Source organism: Staurois parvus, unplaced genomic scaffold, assembly GCF_062004578.1.
Source record: "Staurois parvus isolate SC_StPar_1 unplaced genomic scaffold, SC_StPar_1.0 ptg000173l, whole genome shotgun sequence".
NCBI classification, from domain to species: Eukaryota; Metazoa; Chordata; class Amphibia; order Anura; family Ranidae; genus Staurois; species Staurois parvus.
Window position 1 is genome coordinate 260,454 of NW_028317969.1, and position 25,482 is coordinate 285,935.

The 25,482-nt window shown below is 44.0% G+C and overlaps 1 protein-coding gene and 1 long non-coding RNA gene across 8 annotated transcripts in view; one reads left to right on the plus strand and one right to left on the minus strand.

The window, feature by feature from the left end:
* Window positions 1-13,254, minus strand: part of LOC149462530 (uncharacterized) — a 37,234-nt gene extending 23,980 nt beyond the window's left edge. Inside the window, exons 1-2 of the long non-coding RNA XR_016312645.1 lie at window positions 12,649-13,254; window positions 1,438-1,546 (exon numbers count right to left, since the gene is read on the minus strand). This is a non-coding gene — a long non-coding RNA (uncharacterized LOC149462530). The remainder of the gene's footprint in view (window positions 1-1,437; window positions 1,547-12,648) is intronic.
* The window catches only part of EMSY (EMSY transcriptional repressor, BRCA2 interacting), an 84,387-nt gene continuing 71,760 nt past the window's right edge, over window positions 12,856-25,482 (plus strand). For all 7 annotated transcript variants that reach the window (XM_089676737.1, XM_089676742.1, XM_089676741.1 and 4 more), the window contains exon 1: window positions 12,856-13,199. In XM_089676737.1, coding sequence (XP_089532863.1) covers window positions 13,130-13,199 — 70 coding nt within the window. In that variant the 5' untranslated portion in view covers window positions 12,856-13,129. The remainder of the gene's footprint in view (window positions 13,200-25,482) is intronic.

The following is a 25,482-nucleotide window of genomic DNA, read 5'->3' on the forward strand; positions in this document are numbered from 1 at the left end:
ATTAGTTCAGAATTTTTTTTTGTATACTTGTGTGTTAGAGTGAGAGAGAGAAGGGAGAGAGAGAGAGAGAGAGAGAGAGAGAGGTGCCACAGCAACCTCCAGGGTAGTTGATGTGTTAACTCTGGCTAAGTTGCATTTGATGTGTGTGTTGAGGGTGGACACTTACCTTGAAATGAACACATTGTTGTTTTGTAAGGGGAAGAAAGTGTTATGGTGAATAATATGGTTTTAATTATGTGTTTTTGTGTGAGTGTTTGTCTGTTTTGGCAGGTCACTGCGTGGTGTGGCTCTCTGACTTTCACAGTTTAAAATTTTGGCTCTTTGTGTCTAACTTGTTCGCCACCCCTGGTCTAGCTGCTGTGTGTCCCTCCTAGAGTTTTAAGGTACCCGATGGGACAGGTGTAATTCTGCAGCTGAAGCCTGTCAAAGCCTATGTGACTGAATGCTATACCAAGTGGCACCCGTGTTTACAGCCCTATGCATTTTGGGACAAATGCATGGAACACAGAAGACCCGAATTCCGAGCATTCATCCTTGAACACATATAGCCCTAAAAATGAGTGCTACTCAGTACAATGTTCAGCCCCATTCTGCCATGGTGTTTCACAGAATTGAGACAGCAGAGCCCCATTGCACCTGTCCCATATGGGCACTCTAAAATGCCTAGAGGGATGACCCCATGTGCAAAGGTCCTTAAACTGTTAGATTGTTGCTGGATAGCTGTCCTGATGCTCATTGCTTATCTTGGTTCCCAGACTTTTCTTTCGCCCACTGGAGCTCAGTCCCACCAAAACTCCCCATTCCATTAGGAAGATAAGTATTCCTGTCCTGAGTGACCTTCCAAAAAAAGGAACCTCACTCCAAATCACCAGTGCTCAAGATCATAGACACCTAGATCTTTATCACAAAAGGTGTAATATACTTACTTTAGACCCCTTATCTATTCAGTGACGTGGAATAAGCAATGGGGTTCTTCCCTTACTTGTTACAGTTACTTACATTATTCACGGTAAGCCTCCATTCACACCTAAGTGGGAGTGTTTTCAGGGATTTTGGAGGATTTTTTTTTTGTATGTTTATACATGTTTTGTGGCATTTTCATTTTTGTTTTAGCCAATGGAAACCTAGTGACTAGGACGGAGGAGGAAAGGCAAGAAGAAATAGTGCACAAATGTGCCTTGTTTGCTTTCATGCATTCTTCTGTCTCTCTCACGGAAGGCTATAAAGATTAAAAAAATGTGCAACTCTGCCCCAAAGGCGCTCATGTACTTTTTTAAGCTTTGAGTGGCCTGACAGATGTGAACAGGTATCATTGAATATAATGGGCATCTAAATGTTAGGAGTTGAAGCATTTTCGGAAACGTGCTTCAAATTGCTCAGGTGTGAATGGGGTCTTAAGAACACTGAGGGGATACCTTACTACATATTTGTACTGACCTCAAATGGAGGACATCCCTGATTTATATCCATGGCCTTGCAGTGTTTGAAGCTGAAGTGCAAACCCTGATCGCAGAGATGAATGGAATACCTGTCTTCCAGAGCCAAGCTGTAATAATGGGAGTAATAGAGAAGAAGATTATTTAAAGTGGAGCTGCTCCCACCCCCGTTCTAAGCCTATTATATATAACCTGTAAAAGGAAAGATGTCTATACATAGTTAGTCTGGCTGAAAAAAGACAAAAGTCCATCCAGTTCAACCAAAGAAAAAAAAAAAAGTTATAATCCTATACCCACAGTTAATCCACAGGAAGGCAAAAAAAAAAAACCCAACAAAGCATGATCCAATTTGCTCCTGCTGAGAAAAAAATTCCTTCCTGATCCCCCGAGAGGCAATCAGATATTCCCTGGATCAACTTTACCTATAAATGTTAGTATCCAGTTATATTCTGTGTATCTAAGAAACAATCCAGGACTTTTTTAAAGCAATCCACTGAGCTGGCCAGAACCAACTCTTGAGGGAGTCTATTCCATATTTTCACAGCTCTCACTGTGAAGAAACCTTTCCATGTTTGGAGATTAATTTTTTTTCCTCCGGACGTAAAGAGTGCCCCCTTGTCCCCTGTGATGACCTCAGGGTGAATAGCTCTACACCGAGTTCACTATATGAACCACTGATGTATTTATACATGGAGATCATATCCCCCTTATGTCTTATACATGGAGATCATATCCCCCCTTATGTATTATACATGGAGATCATATCCCCCTTATGTATTATACATGGAGATCATATCCCCCCTTATGTATTATACATGGAGATCATATCCCCCCTTATGTATTATACATGGTGATCATATCCCCCCTTATGTATTATACATGGAGATCATATCCCCCCCTTATGTATTATACATGGTGATCATATCCCCCCCTTATGTATTATACATGGTGATCATATCCCCCCCCTTAATCTCTTCTCAAGAGAGAATAAATACTTACCTATTCTTAAAGTATAACTATAGGCAAAACGTTTGTTTCATTTTGGTTAGAGCAAGAGAGGGTTATAACCCCTGTCAATTTTTTTTTTTGCCATCTGTGTCCCATAACCAAACAGGAAGTGAGAGGGATTTCCTGCAAATTAAGAGAATTTCTTGGGGACCCCCCAGAACTAGTGTCCCCATTGGAAGATTTTTCGCTCTATTACTTTTTTGGGGACAACCCAAAATTTGGGATTTTCTTTTGCTTTCACTTTTATTGATAATGGTAAACAAGACAAATAGAGAGTGAATCTATTTAAATTTTTCCTGCCCAGCCTATTGTACAATGACGGCCGAGTAGGAACCCTATTATCCTTGGAGTATGTCATATGATGTCCTCCCAGGATTGGGCCTCACCTCGGAGCAATCTGTCACGGGACACAGTCAATGACAGATCACCACACTGGCCCGCTACCAGTGTCACGTGATCGCTGTGTCCAATCACAGCAGATCACATGACAGTTGTAAACAATGAATGGCTTCCTTTCATGTCATTCACTGCATACAACTGTGCTGCATACTGATTGGTCACAGTGATCACATGTACAGACTGGGCCAATCACAGCCCATCTGTAGCATGTGATCACCTATGGCCAATCACAACAAAAACTACTGAATTAATCAGTTTCATTCAGTAAAAATGCTTGCTTATACCGATGTATTTTGTTGGTATAAGTGATCATGATGTGTACAAAAAAAAAAAATCCTGATCATTATGGTAACATTGTATTACTCCAGTCACAGGAGTAGAAAAAAATAAAAAAATAGTTAAAAAAATAAAAAATCTTTTTTTTTTTTTTTAATACTGTCACCAGTCAGTGTCCCTGATCACAGCCACGCCATTTATATGATGATGCTGTACTGCATTGTTGACAGTATGTTAAAAAAAAAAGAAAAGAAAAGTGAACTTTTTTTTCATTTAATTTTCTACAAAATTATGACAAAAATGACAACTATAAAAAAAACTCTCCATACCTCATTTTGGGGGTATTTGTACTGTCCATTGGCTCCCGTTGCTGTCAATCACAGCCAGCAAGGAGGGAGTGGAGGGGTGGGACTGAGCCATGCTCTGTGTGTCCCATAGATACATAGAGGTGGCTCAGGAGTGAGCATGCACAAGTGCCCCCAAAGCAAGCAGCTTGCTCAAGGGGCACTCAGCAGGGGGCCAGGAGTGCTGGCAGGGGACCCGAGAAGAGGAGGATTTGGGCTGCTTTGTGCAAGTTTATTTTATAATGAGCATCAAAGGCAGCTGCGGTATCAGTAGTGAAATCACAGTTACAGCTGCCATCAAAATCATAATTTTACTGAAAAAGTAAATAGAAAAAACAAAAAATATATCACTATAAAATGGGGACTTTAAATGTAGCAATGAGGACTACTTTGTACTAGAATGTATAATAAACACATAAAAAAAAAAGTTTATTTGGATACTTTAATATTCATTATCTGACATAAAAGAGTTTGATAAACAATAAAATCAAAGTATTCAAACAAAATACAATCCTTCAAATCACAATTTACAAACAAATCCTGATGTGACGCAGATCATAAACAAGTACATATCTTGGCGCTTTATCATTGACTTTTTTTTTAAGCAAGGGAAGGTCCACTTTCTCAGGACTGGGATGAAAAAACATCTGATTGTAAATGGACCCCTCACTGTGCAGTTTACACATCTGAATTTACACAAAATGTAGAAAATCTTCCTCACCTTACAAAACACAAAGAAAATGGATGTAAAGTACATCTAATACATACTGCAACACATAAAGAAAAGTAAAACAACACATATACATTAAATGAAAACCTATAATATCTTTAATGCATTTTATATATTATAAATAATTTTCAGGTCTCGGGGAACCACTAAAATCAGTTCATTGGGGGTCAGTGGAATCGTGCTCCTTACATTGGAAAGAATACCACCCTTACAGACAGCAAAAACAATACCTGATGTAATACTGCTGAGTCTGCCAAGTGTTGGCCCTGGAATTAGGTAGTTACCATCAAATGGAAGGTCAATCAACCACGTTCAAGGATCCCCTAGCAACCTCTGGAGGAAAACTAGGGTTCCACATAACCCTGGTTGAGAAAGACTGTGTTATATCTACAGTTTAGCTTTAAAAAAAAACCAAAAAAAAAAACAATGGACCAGAATCTCAAAGGACATTTTGTAGAATGTGGAATCCATGCAAGTCATCAATGACCACTGTAGCCACATGAAGCGTGAAATAATCATCCTCACAATTCATAACACTGACTCTACAGTTTGGTCTTAGTTAGGCCCCTTTTGCATGGGCAATCTAATCATGTCTACCTGTCAGTTTTTCAGGCAGACCTGATTAGAAGGTCCATGCAACCCTATGGACAGGCAGGTATATACAGACTTGTGTCCATTTACACCCACCTTCCTCCATGTCCGATCTACTAAAAAAAGAAAAATGGAAGGGTATCTGTCCTCTTCTTTTTAAGAAGGTTGGAGGGTAGTCAGGTGTAAAACATACAACGGAGTCCCTTTACTCCCAGCTGCCCATAGAGCAGAGTGGGCTCTGTCTGATTCCTCTCTGTAGAAACTGAGCAAACACAGATATGTAATCCGGCCACTCTGCTCTGATTAGGAGGGAATCCATGAGCCGACCCCCTGCCGATTGTAATGCAATCCGCCCTGCGTTCCTAAGGACATGAAAACTCCTGCTCTGTGTTTACATTGGAGGACTGGCAGGCTGCCAAGATTTGGCTGCCCAAGAAACTACGGTGAAAGGAGTTGTGATTTCAAGCCTTGTTGTGAAATGTGAGGATCAATTTCTCCAAAATTCCTATAGCTACAGACAGGGTGGATAAAAATCAATGATTTAAAAAAAAAAAACAAAAAAAACGAATTTTTTTTATTTAAATCGGATTTTTTTTATTTAAAATCAGATTTTTTTTGAATAAAATGCTTTTTGAGAAAAATATAATACCATCCAAAGGTTATTCCATCATGAAATAAAGATTAGTTTTTTAATTCTGTAGAATAAGGCTGTATATGTTTAATTTTTTTGGTAAATAAATTCCATGAATCCATTCACAATGTCATGCTCTTCCAGAGGTTTTTGTAAGATTATTGGGCAGTTTCTCTGCCTACAAGATATTATCACAGATGCTCGGTTTACTTTTGCAGTTCTCAAAACTGAATTTGACTCAGCGGAGATCACATGCCTCTTCTTCACAGCAAAAATGTTATAACATGAACAGAGTTAAGAAAAAGACCTTCATCCTAACTTCTACAAACCTATGAATACAGAATCAACCCCTTCAGTGCTAAGTTTCAAGAAGTTCAGTGAATAGAATAGAAACAATATTTTTCTGATTGTTTGGAGTGGAATAGATCTGCACAAGAAGAAAGTGAAACTAAGTGTGAGGAGGAAGGGGCTGACAGTCTAAGTTTCTTAAAATATATATATTTTGTTTAGCCAAATTAGTTACCAAACATGGATGTTTAAGCAAATCACATATGCTGGAATGTTATTGTTTCAGATGAATAAATCTATTTAAATTGTTATTATTAAGGTAATGATTATTTTTCTCCTTCCTAAGCACAATAGAAAAGTTGTCCAAATATGAATGATTAACCTATTAAACTGGGGATAAAAAAACTAATCTGAAAAGTTGTTATTCTAAAAATCTTCATCTACTTGCATATTTTAGATTGTAAGCTCGTAAGAGTAGGGCCCTCTTACCCCTCATACGTTTGTTGTTGTTGTACTGTGCCATGTATTGTCCCCCCTATTGTACAGCGCTGAGCAAACCCTTTGGCGCTATATAAACTCGTAGTAATAATAATAATAATAATATTAAAGTTATACCAGCAAGAATTAGTCTTTATGTAGAAAACTAGGATTTAAATCAAGCCTTACTGACTAGTGATTTAAATCAAATCCACCCTGGCTACAGAGGGGGTGATGACTTGTTTTAAAGCCATTTTATTACTTGTTCAAATTATGTTATACTTTTAATTTGTATAGTCTGGGTGCAGAATACCTTTTGAAAAGAAAATGGAAGCAAATAAGTTATTTAGGGTTTGCAAAAAAAAAAACAAAACAAAAAAAAAAAACATAACTTTCCGCTTTAAAAAGGCTTTTTTTTTTTTTTTTAAAAGCATTATTTCCAGAAAATAAGTCTGACCAAATCAAAATGCTTTTTCCATGTGGTTTGATGTGGAGCATTCTCGGAAATATGCGCAGTGGGTGTAAGATGTCATGGGTTGGGTTGTCTTGCGGTCTGTAAAACATAACCCGTAGATGTCTCATGAAATATAAAAACACAGGTGAGTCTATGAACACGTTATAGTGGAATCCTATTATGTGCTCCTAGAACTATTGTTAGACTCAGCCGTATCTATAGAAGTTTTCTATTGTTTACATTCCCCCTCTTAGAAGAGAAATTCTGCTAACCTTGTCTCCTTTACTGTTAGTCATCACAATTGTTCTCTTTCAAGTCAAGCAGGTGTTTCTGGACGGGAAATGTATATTTTTGGCAGCGTTCTTTACAGACAGAATGTGATTTGTTCATTTCATTTTGATATCCTGTACGGTTGTATAATGTTTAACAGATGCAGATCACTTTTTGGTGTTCCGGTTTGATAAGATTATTCGCTTGCAAATCATTGTAATTTGAACCAAAGCAGGTTTTGCCTGCAACGTTTTTTTTTTTAACATCATTTAAGAATAAAAGGAAAACTAGAATATATTTTGGGTCTAAAAGATCAGATTAGGCTGAACATTCTTACTGGTGTTTGCTGAAGTAGAATTCCAGTCAAAATTATTAAAGTGGTTGTAACGGCGGAAGTTTTTTTTTTTTTTACTTTCATACATTTTATGCATGAAGGTAAAAATCTACTTCTATGTGCGGCTCCCAAACAGCCCCCACCAATAGTTAACTGAGCCCCCTCTCGATCCAGCGCTCTGCACCAGAGCCTCAGCTGTCCTGGGTCTCTCTCTCCTCAATGGCTGAGACACAGCAGCAGGAGCTATTGGCTCCCACTGCTTTCAATCACAGCTAGTAAGAGGAGAGCAGGGGCAGGGCTAAGATATTGATATGGGTGCACTTGTCTGTAGATGTGTCCATAAGCTAACAGCTTGCAATTGGGGGCACTGATCAGGGGGAGGAGCCAGGAGCGCCGGGGGGGGGGGGGGCAAATGAGAAGAGGAGGATGGAGGCTGCTATGTGCAAGACCACTGCACAGAACAGGTAGGTATAACAGGTTTAAGATTAAAATAGACAAAACAAAACCTAACTTTTATTATCACTTTATCTTTTTATCATAGGCTATTCATTATTTAAAGTATGTTACAAAAAAAAAAAAAAAGCTGTTGCTGTAATACATTTAATGCAGAGCTGTACCCAGCAGTAATTCTTACCCACCAAAAGATGTCCTCAGTCTTCCTGGTCAAATGATGGCCAGCATCATTTAACCCACTTCCTCTGAGCCCAGGCAGACATGAACCCGCCCCAGCCTATTCCTGGACATTGAGGGTGAAGCATTGCAGTGATGTGTTCCTCTCTCTTTCTGCTCCCCCCCAGTCAACATACTGTGAACTGAGGTGGGAGGAAGTTAAAAGTTAAGAAAGCAGCTCCAGTTATTATCAGGGGCGGACTGACCATTTGGAAACTCGGGCACTGCCCGAGCGCCTGGGGTCAGTAAGGGGCCCCATGAGATGCCCCTGGTACTTTTTTCATAGGCTTTTTTGAGTTTGGGCAAGGACACAGGGGCCCCATGATCCCCTATTGCCCGGGGGCCCCATGAGTTGTCATTCCGTCCCTGGTTATTATACTCCCCTGTTCTCTGGTGCTGACCTCCATAAACCTGCCCAGTCATTGACCCACTAATGCCCCTTTTTTGGGTAAATGATGAGCAGCATCATTTAACTCACTTCCTCTGTGTCCAGGCTGTCATGGGTCCTCCCCTCGCCCCGGACTCACAGGAGACACCAAGTCATCAGAAGGAGCTGACCATCTGCAGCAATTAGGATTGTGCTCAGGCCAAAGATACCTGGAAAAAGGAATGTATGCAGATTTTTTTTTTCTGTGATAGCTACGGACATTATCAAAGAAAGCCTATACATAGGCAAACATACAATCTATCATTGCTGATCTCTCCTTCTGAAAATGAGATTTCTCTGGATTTCATATAACTACAATGGCTTCACTTTTTACCCAGTCACTAAGCCAGAACAAGCATACAGGTCAGAGGTCATGACTTCACTCTGTCTTGCTGCATTTAGTTCAAGTTGGTGAAAAGAGACAGCCAGGCAATTAGCATTTCCAGAAATTGCTCTGCAATGGCAGGACAGGTAGAGGTTTCTTTTAACAGAAGCTTGACCTGAAAGACACATGGAAGCTGCTATTGCCTTCTATTATTCTCCATTGGGCTTTGTAGAAAAAGACTTCAATATATAATCATTTATTCCAGGTACCTACAGTGCCTTGAAAAAGTATTCATACCTCTTTACATTTTCCAAATTTTTTCATGTTACAACCAAAAACATAAATGTATTTTATTGGGATTTGATGTGATAGAACAACACAAAGTGGCACATAATTATGAAGTGGAAAGAAAATGATAAACGGTTTTCATATTTTTTTTTCACAAATAAAGATCTGAAAAGTGTGGTGGCATTTGTATTCAGCCCCCCGGAGTCAGTACTTCGTAGATCCACCTTTCACTGCAATTCCAGCTGCAAGTCTTTTTGGGGATGTCTCTACCAGCTTTGCACATCTAGAGAGGGACATTTTTGCCCATTCTTCTTTGCAGAATAGCTCAAGCTCTGTCACATTGGATGGAGAGCGTCTTTGAACAGCAATTTTCAAGTTTTGCCGCAGATTCTCCATTGGATTTAGGTCTGGACTGTGACTGGGCTATTCCAACACATGAATATGCTTTGATCTAAACCATTCCATTGTAGCTCTGGCTGGATGTTTCGGGTCGTTGTCCTGCTGGAAGGTGAACCTCCACCCCAGTCTCCAGTCTTTTGCAGATTCTAACAGGTTTTCTTCTAAGATTTCCCTGTATTTAGCTCCATCCATCTTCCCATCAACTCTGATCAGCTTCCCTGTCCCTGCTGAAGAAAAGCATCCCCACAACATGATGCTGCCACCACCATGTTTCACAGTGTGGATGGTGTGTTCAGGGTGATGTGCAGTGTTAGTTTTGTGGAAACCATGTTAAATGGACTGTAGTGCGCTTCTGCAAAAAGCAAATGCATTGGTGTGAACGGAGCCTTAGTCTGGATTTAACACTCCTAACCTCGACATGGAAGTCTCAACAATGCTCAGAGCTTGCTAAAGGCTTTTGAAATGCTCCATAAAAGCTTGCTGTACCCACATGGTTCTTCTACAGGCTGAAGTGTGCAAAGCCTTACGATGGCCATACATTATACAATTTTCGATTAGGATCTACCAAAACCATACAATAGAAGTCAAACCTAAACACTTGCAATTTGTATGCAATCAGGCCGACCCTTCCACTACATAGTTGAAGGCAAATCTATAGAAAATTGAAGAAGAAAATTAGGCTGCTTTCACACTAATCCGCTTTTCACACGTTCTTCAGTTAAAAAAGCGAAAGAAAACTGCGTCCCTTTAAATCCTCTTCACACTGGTCTGTTGCACTTCAGTTACAATTATTAAAGTTTGGTCTGGTTAAAAAAAAAAAAAAAAAAAAAAAAAAAAAAACGCAATACATCCCTCCAGTGCAATGAATGGAAACCACATCGAATACTCAACGCACCTGTGGGAGGTTTTCAAGCTCAGGTTCACCGAATCGCATGAGAAGGGAAATCATATTATTTTCAATGGTGCCATTCTAATCAACTCAGCACAGTGCGACTTTGGAAAAGATTCCTGGTGAACTTCAGTGCGATTTCAGACCCATAGGCTTCTATGTTATTTCACAGACGTTATATCAGCAGAGATAAGAAGGATCCCATGTGACTTTGATGGATTCAGGTTTTTTTAACCCTCACCTCTCCTCCCTGGTCAGCCTTCCATCATAGATTTTGATACAGCTGTGATTTTGGAGCCTTCCTTTGATTGATCGTTCAATATTTTTTTTAGATCAATTGTTCCATTGAAGGAAGAACAATCGATGAAAGGAAGGAGGGATCGATGAAAGGAAGGAGGGATCGATGAAAGGAAGGAGGGAAGGATCGATCAAAGGAAGGAGGGAAGGATCGATCAAAGGAAGGAGGGAAGGATCGATCAAAGGAAGGAGGGAAGGATCGATCAAAGGAAGGAGGGAAGGATCGATCAAAGGAAGGAGGGAAGGATCGATCAAAGGAAGGAGGGAAGGATCAAAGGGAAGGATCAAAAGGAAGGAGGGAAGGATCAAAAGGAAGGAGGGAAGGATCAATCTATCAAAAGGAAGGAGGGAAGGATCAATCTATCAAAAGGAAGGAGGGAAGGATCAATCTATCAAAAGGAGTAAGGATCAATCAAACGAAGGAAGAATAGCTCAGTCTATGAAAGGAAGGAAGGATCGATCAAAAGAAGGATCAATCGATGGAAGGAAGGATTTATCAAAGGAAGGATCAACTGATCAAAGGGAGGATTGATCGATAAAAAGGGCCGATCATTTAAAAGGATTGAGCAAAGTAAGTAAGGATTGATCGAACAAAGGAAGAATGGCTCAGTCTATCAAAGGAAGGATTGATCAAAGAAAGGAAGGAAGGAATTATCAAAGGAAGGAGCGATCAATCAAAATAAGGATCGCTCCAAGGAAGGAAGGATCAATCAAACAAAGGAAGAATGGCTCAGTCTATCGAAGGAAGGAAGGATTGATCAAAAGAAGGATCGATCGATGGAAGGATTTATCAAGGGAAGGAAGGATCAATCAATCGAAGGAAGGGTCAATGGATCGATCGAAAGAAGGCTTGATCAAAAGAAGGGTCAATCGATCAAAGAAGGGAAGAAGTGATCAAAGGAAGGAGGGGTGAACTGAATGAAGGAAGGATCGATCAAAGGAACAGTCAATTAATGGAAGGAAGTAAGGTTCAATCATTTGAACAAAGGAGGAGGAATGATAGGGAATTAATTCTGAGAGAAGGAAAAAGGAGATGCCATCCCAGGAGAAGGATGGTGGGGAATCTGCCCCAGTATGGGTACAAGTGGGCGCTGGTTCCAGTATGTAAATGGCAGGGCAGGCGGTTCCAGTATGTGGACGGGAAGGCAGGTGGTCCCAGTATGGGGACGGGAGGGCGCCGGTCCCGGGATGGGGACGGGGAGGGGGGGGGGGTTTGGATCCCGGTATGGAGACGGGAGGGTGCCGGTCCCAGGATGGGGGGGGGGGTTTGGATCCTGGCATGGAGACGGGAGGGCGCCGGTCCCGAGATGGGGGGGGGGTTTGGATCCCGGTATGGAGACGGGAGGGCGCCGGTCCCGGGATGGGGACGGGGGGGGGGGGGGTTTGGATCCGGTATTGAGACGGGAGGGCGCCAGTCCCGGTATGAAGGTGGGAGTGCGCCGGTCCCGGGATGGGGACAGGGGGGTTTGGATCCCGGTATGCAGACGGGAGGGCGCAGGTCCCGGGATGGGGACGGGAGGGCGCAGGTCCCGGGATGGGGACGGGAGGGGTTTGGATCCCGGTATGGAGACAGGAGGGCACCGGTCCCGGGATGGGGACAGGGGGGGGGGGGTTTTGGATCCCGGTATGGAGACGGAAGGGCACCGGTCCCAGTATGGAGACGGAAGGGCACCGGTCCCAGTATGGAGACGGGAGGGCACCGGTCCCGGGATGGGGACAGGGGGGTTTGGATCCCGGTATGCAGACGGGAGGGCGCAGGTCCCGGGAAGGGGACGGGAGGGCGCAGGTCCCGGGATGGGGACGGGAGGGGGTTTGGATCCCGGTATGGAGACGGGAGGGCGCCGGTCCCGGAAGGGAACTTTTTGTAATTGGCATTATTTGGTAATTGGTTTTATTGGAGGATGTCACCCCTGACATACAACCATCGTCACCACAACCCACCTAACGGACACAGACTACGCAGGTATAAACAGGAGGCTATACACGGGAATAGTAGTCCACATACGGAAACAGAAGTAGAACCACCCATGGCAGACAGGACACATACCACCATGGTCCCAATGAGGAGAGTATTATATAACATTCCTCTCAATAATAGGACCTGATAAAAGTCTACCTAACTGTCCGGACCGGGACCGCTGAGTCCTCCTGCGTTGCAGTACCACCTAGAGGCCGTTATAACGTCTCTCACAGTGTCCCTCACCGGCTTCCGTCTTTAGTATCAACACTTCGTTCCCGCCCACCCGTTTTCTGTTTGCCTCTCCGGCCCCTCCGCCAATCAGCTTCGGAGAACGCCTCATCCGGTGTGCCCCGCGCATGCGCAATGTCACCGGCGCGCCATCTTGACAGAGGGAGCCGCAATCAAACCCACTGGATCTGTGCTGGCAAGCGGCTTCTCCCTCAGAGGGCCGGGGGGGCTTTCATCGCATCCCGCCGCGAGCGTCTCCCCAGGACTCCCCGGTGTCCTGTCATTGGTCTGCTCCTGACAGGACGGGGTGTGGCCTCCTGCTGTTACAAGGACCCCCTCTGCTGAGTGACAGGGTCTCTGCGAGTGATGCCTTCCAGGCCTGAGTGACCGCAGAGGACGCCGGGACAGGATGCCAGTGGTGTGGCCCACCCTGCTGGACTTCAGCCGGGATGAGTGTAAAAGGATCCTTCGCAAGCTGGGTAACTATTCCCCCCATTCTCCCTTCTAGTCCCTGCTCAGTGCGCATGTGCGGCATGTTTGTGTATAAATGGTGGAGGACACGCCCCCCGAGTGACGTGCTGCATGGCTGATTTTAGACACTGGCGATGTGTTCGTGACTCCGCCGGCAGGTGGCGTTGTGCTCCCTTCTCTTCTATGAATACATGTCCCTTCAGGGAGGTGATGAAAGAGAACCTGTCGCTGAGGCAATAACCCCGGGTTCCAGGCTCAGGAAAACCAAGTTGTGATTGATAAAGGACCTAATGATGACTGCATGGCGGCTTTTCTATGTAAAGTGCCTTCTGTGCAATTATAATGCAAAGCTGCCGGCTTCATACATGTGCTTTGTGATTCAGTGCTGGAAAGCAGGCATGGCACCCTGTGGAAGGATGCAAAGTCCCAAGGCACCCCGCTGTGAATTGTGGGAAATGTAAATGTTACAGATCCATGGGGAACCTGAGCCTGGGGCATGCACACAATCAGCTGGATGAAAGTACTTTCATTAGAGACCCTATTTACGTCGGAGGACCCCCCCCCCGGCGTTTACGTCGGAGGACCCCCCCCCCCGGCATTTACGTCGGAGGACCCCCCCCCGGCATTTACGTCGGACCCTCCCCCCCCCCCAGCGTTTACGTCGGAGGACCCTCCCCCCCCCCCGGCGTTTACGTCGGAGGACCCTCCCCCCCCCCCCCCGGCGTTTACGTCGGAGGACCCTCCCCCCTTCCCCGGCGTTTACGTCGGAGGACCCTCCCCCCCCCCCCGGCGTTTACGTCGGAGGACCCTCCCCCCCCCCCCCGGCGTTTACGTCGGAGGACCCCTCCCCCCCCCGGCGGTTTAGGTCGGAGGACCCCCCCCCCCGGCGTTTACGTCGGAGGACCCTCCCCCCCCCTCTTTAGGTCGGAGCAGCCTCCCCCCCCTCTTTACGTCGGAGGAGCCTCCCCCCCTCTTTACGTCGGAGGAGCCTCCCCCCCTCTTTACGTCGGAGGAGCCTCCCCCCCCTTGCTTTACGTCGGAGGAGCCTCCCCCCCCCCTTGCTTTACGTCGGAGAAGCCTCCCCCCCTCGCTTTACGTCGGAGGAGCCTCCCCCCCCCTCGCTTTACGTCGGAGGAGCCTCCCCCCCCTCGCTTTACGTCGGAGGAGCCTCCCCCCCGCTTTACGTCGGAGGAGCCTCCCCCCCCCCCCCCCTCGCTTTACGTCGGAGGAGCCTCCCCCCCCCCCTCGCTTTACGTCGGAGGAGCCTCCCCCCCCTCGCTTTACGTAGGAGGAGCCTCCCCCCCCCCTCGGTTTACGTCGGAGGAGCCTCCCCCCCCCTCGTTTTACGTCGGAGGAGCCTCTCTCCCTTTTTCTTTTACATCATAAGACCTCTCTTGTCATCAAAAGGACCCCCCCCCAACATCATAGGGCCCCCAACCTTTGTGCCAGGGGTCCCCCCCCTTTACACAATAGCCCCCCCATCACATCAGTGTTGGCTCTATACATCAGTGTAGACCTAATCCTGAGTCTCCACTTCACAGGACCCTCCAGTCAAAGAGCCCCAGACACATAGTCCCCCCCCATCATATCAGAGTCACATGTTTTGACTCCAGCAGCGTGGCAGAGGGCGGGAAGTGGAGGAGGCAGACTCCGTCTTCTCCTGAGTGCCCCTTGCCCTGGATAGATCAGTCAATCTTGGAAATTTGTACTATTTTGTGCTGTGGGCAACCATTGGATGGAATTGTGGAGACCCAATAATTGTAAAATGTGCCACGTCCTAATTATATCTCAATAATGACATTACCGGAAACCATGGACTTCATAGGTACAGAGAGACCGACGTCTGTAAAATATAGATCAACTTTATTACATGAAAACATTGGACGTACTCTAGCTGCCAGGGAACTCGGCCTACTCTCCTCCAATGGTCAGACTTGTCCTGACACCTCGACTGGGAAGCCGCCCAATTTGATCTTCTGTTTTACGTTGTGGATGGATCGCCCCTATAGAAGCCTTTCCAGTGCGTTTCTCTAGCCACAGAGGCAGTTGAGCTTTCATGGTTTTAAGTGACTCGGCACTGAAGGAAGCTGCTGACGAAGCCGATCCACACGATCCACAATATGTGCTATTAAGTGACGGAGAAATGTTATGATATTGAAAGGCGAAGGCTCAGTTACTTGAATTAGTATAGTCTGTGTCCTACTAAAGGTGCTTTTTATTTAAAATCTTTTTCGCTGAGTCCAGTGTTTTTAATTATGTGATAAATTGATTAACTTTATTTCCAGTACTTATATAACGCTGTCAATTTATGCAGTCCTTTACATATATATTGTACATTCACATCAGTCCCTAACCCTCAAGGGGTGTACAATCTAAGGTCCTTAACTCACATTCATACATACACATACTAGGGTCAATTTAAACAGTATCCAATTAACCTTTCAGCATGTCTTTGGAGTGTGGGATGAAACCAGAGTACTCAGAGGAAACCCACGCAGGCACAGGGAGAACATGCAAACTCCAGGCAGGTGGTGCCGTGGTTGGGATTCAAACCAACGACCCTAGTAAAGTTGTATTCCCATGCCCATCTCCAGGACTTCTCCAGGGCTTCCCCCATCCTCTGGAACTCCCTACCCCAATCCATCAGACTATCACCTACTCTCCTCACCTTTAGGCGTCCTCTGAAAACCTATCTCTTCAGGGAAGCCTACCCCGCCCTCTGCTAATTACTGAACTCCTCCATTCTCCCTACCACTCCATCCCCCACAGCTATTTCCTTCTGTACCACTATCCCCCCCTCCTAGATTGTAAGCTCCAAGGAGCAGGGCCCTTGAGCCCCTTTTGTATTGATTCGTATTGTTACTGTACTGTCTCGTGTATTGTCTCCCGTTATAATGTACAGTGCTGAGCAAACTGTTGGCGCTATATAAATCCTGCACTATAATAATAATAATACATCTGTTTCTCAGTGCCTATGAAGTCCATGGTTTCTGTTAACCTCCCTAACGGTATGATTCCTTCCGATTTTTTGTGCTGAAAGCGGTACCATTTTTCGCATGGAAATAGTTTTTTATTGTAGGCTGTAATTTTTAGGAAAATTTCCCCACAAATCATCACTCAATTCTGCAAGTGGTTCTGATTTACTATCGCTGTTCTTTAGCCGGTCTAAAACCGCTTTTGAGGTAATGGGACGCTTTTTGGACGCCATGGACTTTTCTAAGTTTCCAGGCAGAAAGAACAGACAAAATGCAGGCAGGGCACAGGACAAAGCACTCGGGACAAAATGTATGTGAAATGGGATGAAACGGCAATGTTTTACTATTTAAAATTGAAAAAAAAAAAGACATTTTTTAAATTTTTTAAATTTCCCGCCGGCGCCCGTACGTCCCGACGTCACGGGGACCGGAACACAGAAGCCGGATGCCGGCATCGGCCAGAGGAGATGGCCGGGGACGCTGCAGGGGACACATCGTGGGAACAAAGGACAAGGTAAGTGCTGCAGGGACCCCCAGAGCAGCGCCGCATGGTAAGCCCGAGTGTAGCTCGGGGTTACCGCTTGTGGTATAAAAATTTTACCCCGATCTACACTCGGGAAAACCGCCAGGGAGGTTAATGTCATTACAGTGGGCAGCACAGTGGCTAAATGGTTAGCACTTCCGCCTGGCAGTTCCAGGGTCATTGGTTTGAATCCCAGCCACAACACCACCTGCCTGGAGTTTGCATGTTCTCCCTGTGCCTGCGTGGGTTTCCTCCGGATACTCTGGTTTCCTCCCACACTCCAAAGACATGCTGGGAGGTTAATTGGCTCCTGTCTAAATTGGCCCTAGTATGTGTATGTATGAATGTAAGTTAGGGACCTTATAGATTGTACGCCCCTTGAGGGTTAGGGACTGATGTGAATGTACAATATATACAGTGGGGCAAAAAAGTATTTAGTCAGCCACCAATTGTGCAAGTTCTCCCACTTAAAAAGATGAGAGAGGCCTGTAATTGGCAGCATAGGTAGACCTCAACTATGACAGACAAAATGAGAAAAAAAATCCAGACAATCACATTAGCCGATTTGGAAAGAATTTATTTGCAAATTATGGTGGAAAATAAGTATTTGGTCAATATCAAAAGTTCATCTCAATACTTTGTTATATATCCTTTGTTGGCAATGACAGAGGTCAAACGTTTCCTGTAAGTCTTCACAAGGTTGGCACACACTGTTGCTGGTATGTTGGCCCATTCCTCCATGCAAATCTCCTCTACAGCAGTGATGTTTTGGGGCTGTTGCTGGGCAACATGGACTTTCAACTCCCTCCAAAGGTTTTCTATGGGGTTGAGATCTGGAGACTGGCTAGGCCACTCCAGGACCTTGAAATGCTTCTTACGAAGCCACTCCTTCGTTGCCCGGGCGGTATGTTTGGGATCATTGTCATGTTGGAAGACCCAGCCACGTTTCATCTTCAATGCCCTTGCTGATGGAAAGAGGTTTGCACTCAAAATCTCACGATACATGGCCCCATTCATTCTGTCCTGTACATGGATCAGTCGTCCTGGTCCCTTTGTGGAGAAACCGCCCCAAAGCATGATGTTGCCACCCCCATGCTTCACAGTAGGTATGGTGTTCTTTGGATGCAACTCAGCATTCTCTCTCCTCCAAACACGACGAATTGTGTTTCTACCAAACAGTTCTATTTTGGTTTCATCTGACCATATGACATTCTCCCAATCCTCTTCTGGATCATCCAAATGCTCTCTAGCAAACTTCAGACGGGCCCGGACATGTACTGGCTTAAGCAGGGGGACATATCTGGCACTGCAGGATCTGAGTCCCTGGCGGCTTAGTGTGTTACTGATGGTAGCCTTTGTTACGTTGGTCCCAGCTCTCTGCAGGTCATTCACTATGTCCCCCCGTGTGGTCCTGGGATTTTTGCTCACCGTTCTTGTGATCATTTTGACCCCACGAGGTGCGTGGATCTTGCGTGGAGCCCCAGATCGAGGGAGATTATCAGTGGTCTTATATCTCTTCCATTTTCTAATTATTGCTCCCACAGTTGATTTGTTCACACCAAGCTGCTTGCCTATTGCAGATTGTCTTCCCAGCCTGGTGCAGGTCTACAATTGTGTTTCTGGTGTCCTTCGACAGCTCTTTGGTCTTCACCATAGTGGAGTTTGGAGTGTGACTGTTTGAGGTTGTGGACAGGTGTCTTTTATACTGATAACAAGTTCAAACAGGTGCCATTGATACAGGTAATGAGTGCAGGACAGAGGAGCCTCTTAAAGAAGAAGGTGCAGGTCTGTGAGAGCCAGAAATCTTGCTTGTTTGTAGGTGACCAAATACTTATTTTCTACTATAATTTGCAAATAAATTCTTCCAAATCAGCCAATGTGATTGTCTGTCTGGATTTTTTTTTCTCATTTTGTCTGTCATAGTTGAGGTCTACCTATGATGCCAATTACAGGCCTCTCTCATCTTTTTAAGTGGGAGAACTTGCACAATTGGTGGCTGACTAAATACTTTTTTGCCCCAGTGTATGTAAAGCGCTGCGGGAATTGATGGCGCTATATAAGTACCTGTAATAAATTAATAATTCCTGGGTCAGAGGTATGCGAGTGAGCCAGCTGCTATGCATGTAGTACCGAATGACGTCATGTGCCCTGACTGTAGAGTGTCATTGGTTGTTGTGCCAGTAGCCAGCCTGCCCGCCCCATGGCAACTCCTATCACAGATCAGATGCGATTTCTCCTGCGCTCTAGGACCCAGACTGATGGCGAGTAGATGGAACCAAAACCAGAAAAAAGCAATCACCAGTGTATTTAAAGGTTGTACAGCTCCAAACAAGGTTGGGGAAGCCCGACTGATACTCCAAAGTGAAACAAAAAACGAGAAGCGCACCAACCTTGCACATTACCTCAGTAACCAAATTTATTAATTGAAGAATGGTACTCACAAACAGAGAATAAAATCAGGTATGTAGTACATCAGAGCTCTGATGAAGAGGGCATGGCCTTTGAAACGCGTCAGCTGTACTGAGTGTCTACCCCCATGATGGGATTCACGCTGGCTCCTTATCTCTGAAGTCCCTTTGAGGACTACATGCCTAATTTATTCGTTGTTTGTGAGTACCATTCTTCAATTAATAAATTTGGTTACTGAGGTAATGTGCAAGGTTGGTGCGCTTCTTGTTTTTTGTTTCACTTTGCAACTCCTATCACAGATCCAGGGCACACTGGGTCCCGTGCTCGCAGCAATCCAGGGGAACCCAGGCCGCACCCTGGTTGATAGACAGTGCTGTAAAGCCCCATTCTCTCTAATGAATGGGGAAAAATGGTGGAGAAGGAAACCTGCCACATGACCGTTCTCTCCTTCTATCCGATGGTTTCACACAGTTGATGTAGCTCCTCACCTCACAGGTGCACCCTGGGAAGGCTACGTCACTGGTGCTTTCATCTGATTCTTCCTATGCTGCAAGCCACACCAGATCTTATATGGAGCATATGCCAAATTTTAGCACAATGTTATCATTGGGTTGAGCACAGAAAGAAATAGAAGCCGGCCACCTGTGATGTCACGCTTAAAAATGGCGGTGTAGGATGCGAAGCCAAGAAGGGAAGGGCCTTTGGGAAAGGACCAAGCAAATAAAGAAGCGTGCTGCTATTAGAAGCTTATTGGTTGGTCTAAATGCAGTTTAGGAGTAGGGTTGAGAAGGTTCACTTTAAATAAAATCTAAAATGCAGATGCAATGGCTGTTTTATTGAAGCATTTTCTTGCTCACTCTGATGTAAATAGGACCCCAAGGGGTTTATTTACTAAAGCTGGAGAGTCCAAAATCAGACTCCCTTCTGCATAGAAACCAATCAGCTTCCAGGTTTCATTGCCAAAGCTTCATTGAACAAGCTGAGGTTAGAAGCTGATTGGTTTCTATGCAGAAGGGAGTCTGATTTTGGACTCTCCAGCTTTAGTTCAGCTTTTAGTGCAGGAGTCATCGCTGCTCCTGGAGATAGAAGTCAGGGAATGGAGACTTCATTATTACCAGTACACAAAGGATATAAAGAGATTGGTTATTAAAGTATAAGGCACGCCTACCATAAACACATATAATGCATCGATTTCAAGCCCCATTCAATTCAGTGATCATTGCTTTTTTTTTTTTAAGTAGTAAATAGTTACATAGTTAGTCTGGCTGAAAAAAGACAAAAGTCCATCCAGTTCAACCATAAAAAAAAACAAGTTATAATCCTATACCCACAGTTGATCCAGAGGAAGGCAAAAAAACCCCAGCAAAGCGTGATCCCCTTTGCTCCTGCAGGAAAAAAAAATCCTTCCTGATCCCCCGAGAGGCAGTCGGATATCCCCTGGATCAACTTTACCTATAAATGTTAGTATCCAGCACGGTGGATTTGATTTAAATCACTAGTCAGTAAGGCTTGATTTAAATCCTAGTTTTCTACATAAAGACTAATTCTTGCTGGTATAACTTTAATATACAAGTAGATGAAGATTTTTAGAATAACTTTTCATATTAGTTTTTTTATCCCCAGTTTAATAGGTTAATCATTCATATTTGGACAACTTTTCTGTTGTATTTAGGAAGGAGAAAAATAATCATTACCTTAATAATAACAATTTAAATAGATTTATTCAACTGAAACAATAACATTCCAGCATATGTGATTTGCTTAAACATCCATTTTTGTAACTAATTTGGCTAAACAAAATATATATATTTTAAGAAACTTAGTCTGTCAGCCCCTTCCTCCTCACACTTAGTTTCACTTTTTTCTTGTGCAGATCTATTCCACTCCAAACAATCAGAAAAATATTGTTTCTATTCTATTCACTGAACTTCTTGAAACTTAGCAGTGAAGGGGTTGATTCTGTATTCATAGGTTTGTAGAAGTTAGGATGAAGGTCTTTTTCTTAACTCTGTTCATGTTATAACATTTTTGCTGTGAAGAAGAGGCATGTGATCTCTGCTGAGTCAAATTCAGTTTTGAGAACTGCAAAAGTAAACCGAGCATCTGTGATAATATCTTGTAGGCAGAGAAACTGCCCAATAATCTTACAGAAACCTCTGGAAGAGCATGACATTGTGAATGGATTCATGGAATTTATTTACCAAAAAAATTAAACATATACAGCCTTATTCTACATAATTAAAAAACTAATCTTTATTTCATGATGGAATAACCTTTGGATGGTAATATATTTTCCTCAAAAAGCATTTTATTCCAAAAAAATCTGATTTAAATAAAATCTGATTTTTTTATTTTTTAAAAAAAAAAATCATTGATTTTTATCCATCCTGGTATCCAGTTATACCGTATTTTTAGCTCCATAAGATTCACTTTTTTCCCCCAAAAAAGGGGGGGGAAAATGTCAGTGCGTCTTATGGAGCGAATATGGAGCTGCCGGTCCAGTATTTCCACCGCCACTGTGTCAGAATACAGGGCCGGCCACTCAGCTCTGCAGCGTGACTTTACCTGTTCCTCGGTCCAGCGCTGCACAGTCTTCCCGCGCCGGCTTCTTTAGTGTAGGATCTTGGCTTGACAGCTGGGTGCCCAGTGCGCATGCGCGAGAAGCGCTGTACTTTGTGAATGGTACTGCGTCTTCTGGGACACATGACAGGTCCCAGAAGGCATTGGACCAATCACAAAGGGCAATGCTTCTCGCGCATGCGCACTGGACACCCGGCTGTCAGCCGGGTGCCCACACTAAAGGGAGTACAACTCTGCGGAAGTGGGAGCGGGTACCTGTCAAATCCCTGTACTGTCTGCAGTCTCTGGTCATCTCCTGTACTGTGTCTGCAGTCTCTGGTCATCTCCTGTACTGTGTCTGCAGTCTCTGGTCATCTCCTGTACTGTGTCTGCAGTCTCTGGTCATCTCCTGTACTGTGTCTGCAGTCTCTGGTCATCTCCTGTACTGTGTCTGCAGTCTCTGGTCATCTCCTGTACTGTGTCTGCAGTCCATTGGTTCAGAATATTTTTTTCTTGTTTTCTGCCTCTAAAACCTAGGTGCATCTTATGGAGTGAAAAATACGATATTCTGTGTATCTAGGAAAGAATCCAGGACTTTTTTGAAGCAATCCACTGAGCTGGCCAGAACCAGCTCTTGAGGGAGTCTATTCCACATTCTCACAGCTCTCACTGTGAAGAAACCTTTCCGTGTTTGGAGACTACATTTCTTTTCCTCCAGATGTAAAGAGTGCCCCCTTGTCCTCTGTGATGACCTCATGGTGAATAACTCTAAACCGAGTTCACTATATGAACCACTGATGTATTTATACATGGAGATCATATCCCCCCTTATGTATTATACATGGAGATCATATCCCCCCTTATGTATTATACATGGAGATCATATCCCCCCCTTATGTATTATACATGGAGATCATATCCCCCCTTATGTATTATACATGGAGATCATATCCCCCCTTATGTATTATACATGCAGATCATATCCCCCCGTATGTATTATACATGCAGATCATATCCCCCCTTGTGTATTATACATGGAGATCATATCCCCCTTGTGTATTATACATGGAGATCATATCCCCCCTTGTGTATTATACATGGAGATCATATCCCCCCTTGTGTATTATACATGGAGATCATATCCCCCCTTGTGTATTATACATGGAGATCATATCCCCCCCTTGTGTATTATACATGGAGATCATATCCCCCCCTTGTGTATTATACATGGAGATCATATCCCCCCCTTGTGTATTATACATGGAGATCATATCCCCCCTTGTGTATTATACATGGAGATCATATCCCCCCCTTGTGTATTATACATGGAGATCATATCCCCCCCTTGTGTATTATACATGGAGATCATATCCCCCCTTGTGTATTATACATGGAGATCATATCCCCCTTGTGTATTATACATGGAGATCATATCCCCCCTTGTGTATTATACATGGAGATCATATCCCCCCTTGTGTATTATACATGGAGATCATATCCCCCCTTGTGTATTATACATGGAGATCATATCCCCCCTTGTGTATTATACATGGAGATCATATCCCCCCTTAATCTCCTCTTCTCAAGAGAGAATAAATTCAGTTCCTCTAATCTTTCCTCATAGCTGATCTCCTCCATGCCTCGTATCAGTTTAGTGCTTCTAACACACACTTTTTTCTTGTAGTAAATCTATTTCTAAAGGTGGTATTGACATGAAATTTTCACCCCATGTCAACAACAATCCTTGCAATCCATACATACAAAGAAACCAAAACAAATACGTTCAGAAATTAAGTTATGTGTAATAAAATGGAATGACACAGGGAAAAAGTATTGAACACGCTAACTGAAATTTATTTAATATTTCGTACAAAATCCTTTTATGGTAATAACTGCTTCAAGACACCTCCAGTATTAGAAACTAGTCACAAGCATTGCTCAGGTGTGATTTTTGGCCCATTCTTCCACACAGTTTTCTCAAATCTTGAAGGTTCTTCAATCTAAGGATTTTTAGTTCTTTCCATAAATTTTCTATTGGATTTAAGTCAGGTGATTGGCCGGGCCATTCTGATAGCTTTCTTTTCTTTCTTTGAAACCAATTGAGAGTTTCCTTGGCTTTGTATTTGGGATCATTGTCTTGCTGAAATGTCCGCCCTCATTCCATCTTCATCATCGTGGTAAGTGGCAGCAGATGTTTTTCAAGAATGTCTTGGTACATTTTTCCATTCATCCTTCCTTCAATTACATGAAGTTTGCCAGTACTGTATGGTGAAGAACAGCCCTACACCATGATGTTCCCACCTCCATGCTTCACTGTTGGTATGGTCTCTTTGGGGCGATGTGCAGTGCCATATATATATATATATGTGTGTATGTATGTGTATATGTGTGTATATATATATATATATATATATATATATATATATTAAAAACATTTTTTTTTAATTTGGTGATGTGACTGCTGATATTTTGCTAAAGCTTTTGCCTTTTAGGGAGGAGGGCAGTTTCTACTTCTACCACACTTCCCTTCAGGTTCTCACTTTCTCCTGACACTGCCTCTAAGGAGAACGGGCTCTCACTGACTAACAAGCCTTCTATGTGATAGCATTAGGTGGATGACAGGTCCTCTTTATAGAGACATCAGGAGTCTGCTAGACTCCTAATGTCTCTCCTGCCCTCTGCTCTAGCCTAACAAGTACATGGCTGTGCTCAATCAGCCATGCACCCAGCTTTCTACCTGGGATTTTGAAAAATCTGAACCTGGAAGTGCTCAAAGCTGAGTACTTCCATATTTACACCCTACACAGGACATCAGGTAGGACATGTTTATCAGTGTTTTCCCGTCACCATCCTGATGCTGTTTGTTGTGGTCCTAGCCCCCCAGAAGCAGCAGAAGAGTATGAGAACCAGCGGGGGTGGGGGGGTGTTATCACAGAAGTCTCAAAAAAGGACCAACTTTAGGCCCTGGGCCCTTCGCCTCCAGTGGCCATCTCTTGAGGCCCCAGTGGTACTTTATGCCTCCCTTTTTTTTTTTTTTTTTTTTTTTTTTAACATTTTCTAATGTCTTTCATCTGGACACATGATGTGATTGGTCTTCTTCCGGCTTTTCCCTGTGGTGAGCAGTCCTGATTGATGCAGAGAGTAGTACTAACAAGATGACATCCAGCGCTCGGCATCTACATGCTGTGAGTGCAGAGTGCTGTGGTCAGGGGGAGGGGCCATTATGCCTTATACTTAGTTTTTCAGTAGACTTCCAGGTGACACTGGGTGTCATTCAACGAGGTAGACTGAGGGTATCTTGTGGCAAAGAGGTACTGCAGATGACAGCTCAGAATTAAAGGTGAGTATTGCACGTATTCTAAGGGGCATGGGGTTCTTAAAGCCCAACTGTGGTATTGTTGTTTTTTTTTTGTTTTTTTTGTTTTTTTTCTTTGTAATACACCTCTGTCATAGATCTCATGTGGAATATTCTAGCGATTGGTCAAAAATAAATGTGACCCAAACACAATCCATGCTTTATAGCAGGGCTTGAAATTTCCACTTGCCTGCTCGCCAATGGCGAGTGGAGAATATGGTGGGGGCGAGTGTGTCCCCCAGGGCCGTTTGGCTGGGCAGGCTCAGAGCTCATGCTGGTTCTGTCATTGGCACTGGCAGCCGTCAGACTGCTCAATAGCTGAGCGCAGTGAAAGCAGAGCAATGAGTGTGTGCTGTGCTCTCTGCCTCCCCCTAGAGTGCAGTACCTGGATCTGTGAGTGAACTACAAAGTACTGCAACTTTTTATGGGGGGGGGGGTGTTTGTGTGTCTGTGTATGCATGTACAATTGT